The sequence below is a fragment of the Cyprinodon variegatus genome, unplaced genomic scaffold (assembly GCF_000732505.1).
Source record: "Cyprinodon variegatus isolate N-32 unplaced genomic scaffold, C_variegatus-1.0 Scaffold105, whole genome shotgun sequence".
NCBI lineage: Eukaryota > Metazoa > Chordata > Actinopteri > Cyprinodontiformes > Cyprinodontidae > Cyprinodon > Cyprinodon variegatus.
In genome coordinates, this window is record NW_015150558.1 from 1087697 (window position 1) to 1090649 (window position 2953).

Genomic DNA, 2953 nt, shown 5'->3' on the forward strand with positions numbered 1-2953 from the left:
ACACAGTATTGGGAAAACAAAGACTTAAGTAAGAGTCTACTAAACTAAGCATGGCTAGAGTACCCTGTATTGGCAAACACTCAGCCCCGAGGTAGTGGCAGTCAGCAGCTTAAGAACACTCCACAGGTAATGAGGCAATGAGCTGCAGGTGTGCAGGGAGACCCAATGAGGACGGGGCACCACCTGGTGGAGGAGGAAAGGAAACACAAAAACAGACCACACAAACTGGATTCCTGACACGTATGCCAGCGTCTGCCATCCTTGGGCCGTCAGTTCCAGGTCAGTTATTTGATGGTTGACATCCGTTCAGTATCAGTTCCTCATCAGTCGTGGCGTCTAGCTGATCGTAAACCTCTGAGTAACTTCTGCGTAACTTCTGCGTAACTTATCAAGAATTTCTTTTCAACGCATATCAACGTATCTGACGTGTTCCAGACGAGCGCTGAACGTGTTTCTAACTTCCAGCTACTGTATAATGGCGTATCTCAATCTGCTGCTCTTTTTTTTTTTTGGCGGGCGGTAAACAGCAGCTAGGTTAATACAGCGATCAAAGACATCTTTTTCTGCAGCCCGGGTGCCTCCGGACTGGCTTGTGCATCATATCATGGGCATGATTGCTGTGCATTATGCATAAGTTACACACCCAAGTTATAAACCCAAAATTGGAAAAATACATAGAAAGTTCATCATATGCCAGCGTTTCAGGAGATTCTGGGACGTCAGGCATACGCTGGATAAATCAATCAGCAAGGTGTGACAGGGCCCCAAACAGGACAGACTGGGGAAAAACAATGAATGAAGCGTTAAAAAAAGAAAACTTTACCCATGATGGGAGTTCAGGAGGACAGTAAACGGATAAACCAAAATAATGAGGGTCAGACAGAGCAGGTAAGCTCAGCGTATCTCTCTCACCTGTTAGATAAAATTCCCAGATCTCTCTCTGAGGATCCCCTCTCTGCCTCAGTCAGCATAGAAACCATCCCACACCGTTATGGAAAGCAGTCTGCTCAGATCTACTCACCCTGCCTAGTCAGAGCCTCTCTATACGCAGTCAGTGCTACATGAAAAAAAAATCCGATCGGAGATTAAAAATTGGACGCAGCCACTGTGTTCGGGCCTCAAACCTGTTCTTCCAACAACGCTTTGGGTTTTATTCCTACTTTGCTGAAATTAAAAGGTCCTGAGGGAGCTGGAGGCAGGGCCGTCATTTAGAGCCCAGAGTAAATACCCACTTCATGTCTGTTGCCTTTAGCCTGAGGAGACTGAAAGATATAACGATGTCCCGTGTCCCCGTCCCTGTCTTCAGATGATTACGTCCATATCTCCAGCAACCCCTGTGACCTCCACTGCACCACCACCGACGGCCAGAGGCAGCTGATGGTGACGGCGCGAGACGGCACGTCCTGCAAGTACAGCAGCTACCGGGGCGTCTGTGTGGAAGGTACGTGTGAGGTGAGTGCCAGTTGTTTCTAACCTCCCAGCTGTCAGCTTCTAGTGCCAGGCAGGGCTAGGCTTCTCCGGGACGGAGGAAGCAAAAACAGCTTCATTTGGAACCTTGCTATCATTGAATAGGGTTCAACATGATGTTATCACATCATTTAAAGCTACAACAGTCTCAGCTTGCTTTCCATGAGGTTCAGCAGTGTCTCTGAAGTACACTGGTGAGGTCAGACACTGGTGTGGGCTGAAAAACCATCCTCGCAGGAACCACTCAGTTTATCTGAAAGGTGCTTAAGGGTTAGATATTTAGCTTTAACTGAAAGATCAGCTACTGGTGCTAAACTCTGACAGATCAAAAGCAGCATCGGTTTGGCTTCCACCTCTGTTTTCTTCCAAGTTTCAGAATTGTTGAGATCTCAGTTCTTTTTAACTGCAGTAAGGAGCTCAACAGATAAAACTCGGCTTGTAAAGCATCTGCTCAGATTGATTGAACTGCCGATTTAGGAAAATTGGGGCCCTAGCCAAAGACAGGCAGGGGGCCCTCTGAGTTAAGAAGACANTATATATATAAATTTATTTCCATTTAATTTAACACCTAAATGACAAAAAAAAAAACGTCTGAAGGAGACTAGTCAAAGCTGCTCTGTCGGCATTGGAAACATGGCATCAGACGCCATAGTGTCTTTGTTCACTTCTCTCCTCAGCAGCTTAGCATCTCCAGAAGAGCATCTCCTGACGTGGATAAGTCGCATCTGTCGATGCTGTTCTGACTGCAGCTTATAAAGGCCAGAGCATACAGAATCTGATTTTCAGCTGATTCGACAGAGAATCGTGTCAGAAGAGGTCGTAGCGTTTAGTTGAAAGTCAGTGGAGATGGTCACAGCTGACACGATTTCCTGCAGGGGGCGGCAAAGCTCCAACTGAGATCGAGCCCAGGTCTCTTTAACTCGGACTACGCAGCAATTCAGCAGCAATTTAATGGGTCTGACAGGAAGAGAGACTCAGTTACAAAGTAAAACATATCCGCTTTGGGGGAAAATACAAAATAAAATCTTAATCTCATGAGGAAACAGTCAGTTTGGAGTCGCACATTGCTTTTATATTTACGCCCCTGTCACAGCTTAACGATTTAGCCAAGCATATGCCTGACTAACAGAAAATCTGCCAAAAACACTGGCATATGTTGGATAAGTTATGGGTACGTTTTGTAGAAGCGATGAGCACACTGAGACACGCTGGCACATGTCAACATACAGCAAGTACCTCGAGATACCGTCGTATCGTCATGATTTAACCAAGGTCTGATCCCAAGATGCAGAAGACCAAACAGAGAGACCAGGGAAAAGTTTAAACAGGTTTATTTAGTAATGATGTGATGAATCCAGTGCTGCTCTGAGCACTGCTCAACAGGGATTCTCCAGGGAAAGGTGTCCTTTAAGGTATCCGGACTGTGAGGATAGTACCAGAGATTGTCTTGTTGGGTGATGGGTGGACTGGGTTACTCAGACTGCGG

General features: G+C 46.2%; 1 protein-coding gene across 1 annotated transcript in view; it reads left to right on the plus strand.

The window, feature by feature from the left end:
• Window positions 1–2953, plus strand: part of adamtsl2 (ADAMTS like 2) — a 56154-nt gene that overhangs the window by 28311 nt on the left and 24890 nt on the right. Inside the window, exon 3 of the mRNA XM_015374553.1 lies at window positions 1279–1452. Coding sequence (XP_015230039.1) covers window positions 1279–1452 — 174 coding nt within the window. The remainder of the gene's footprint in view (window positions 1–1278; window positions 1453–2953) is intronic.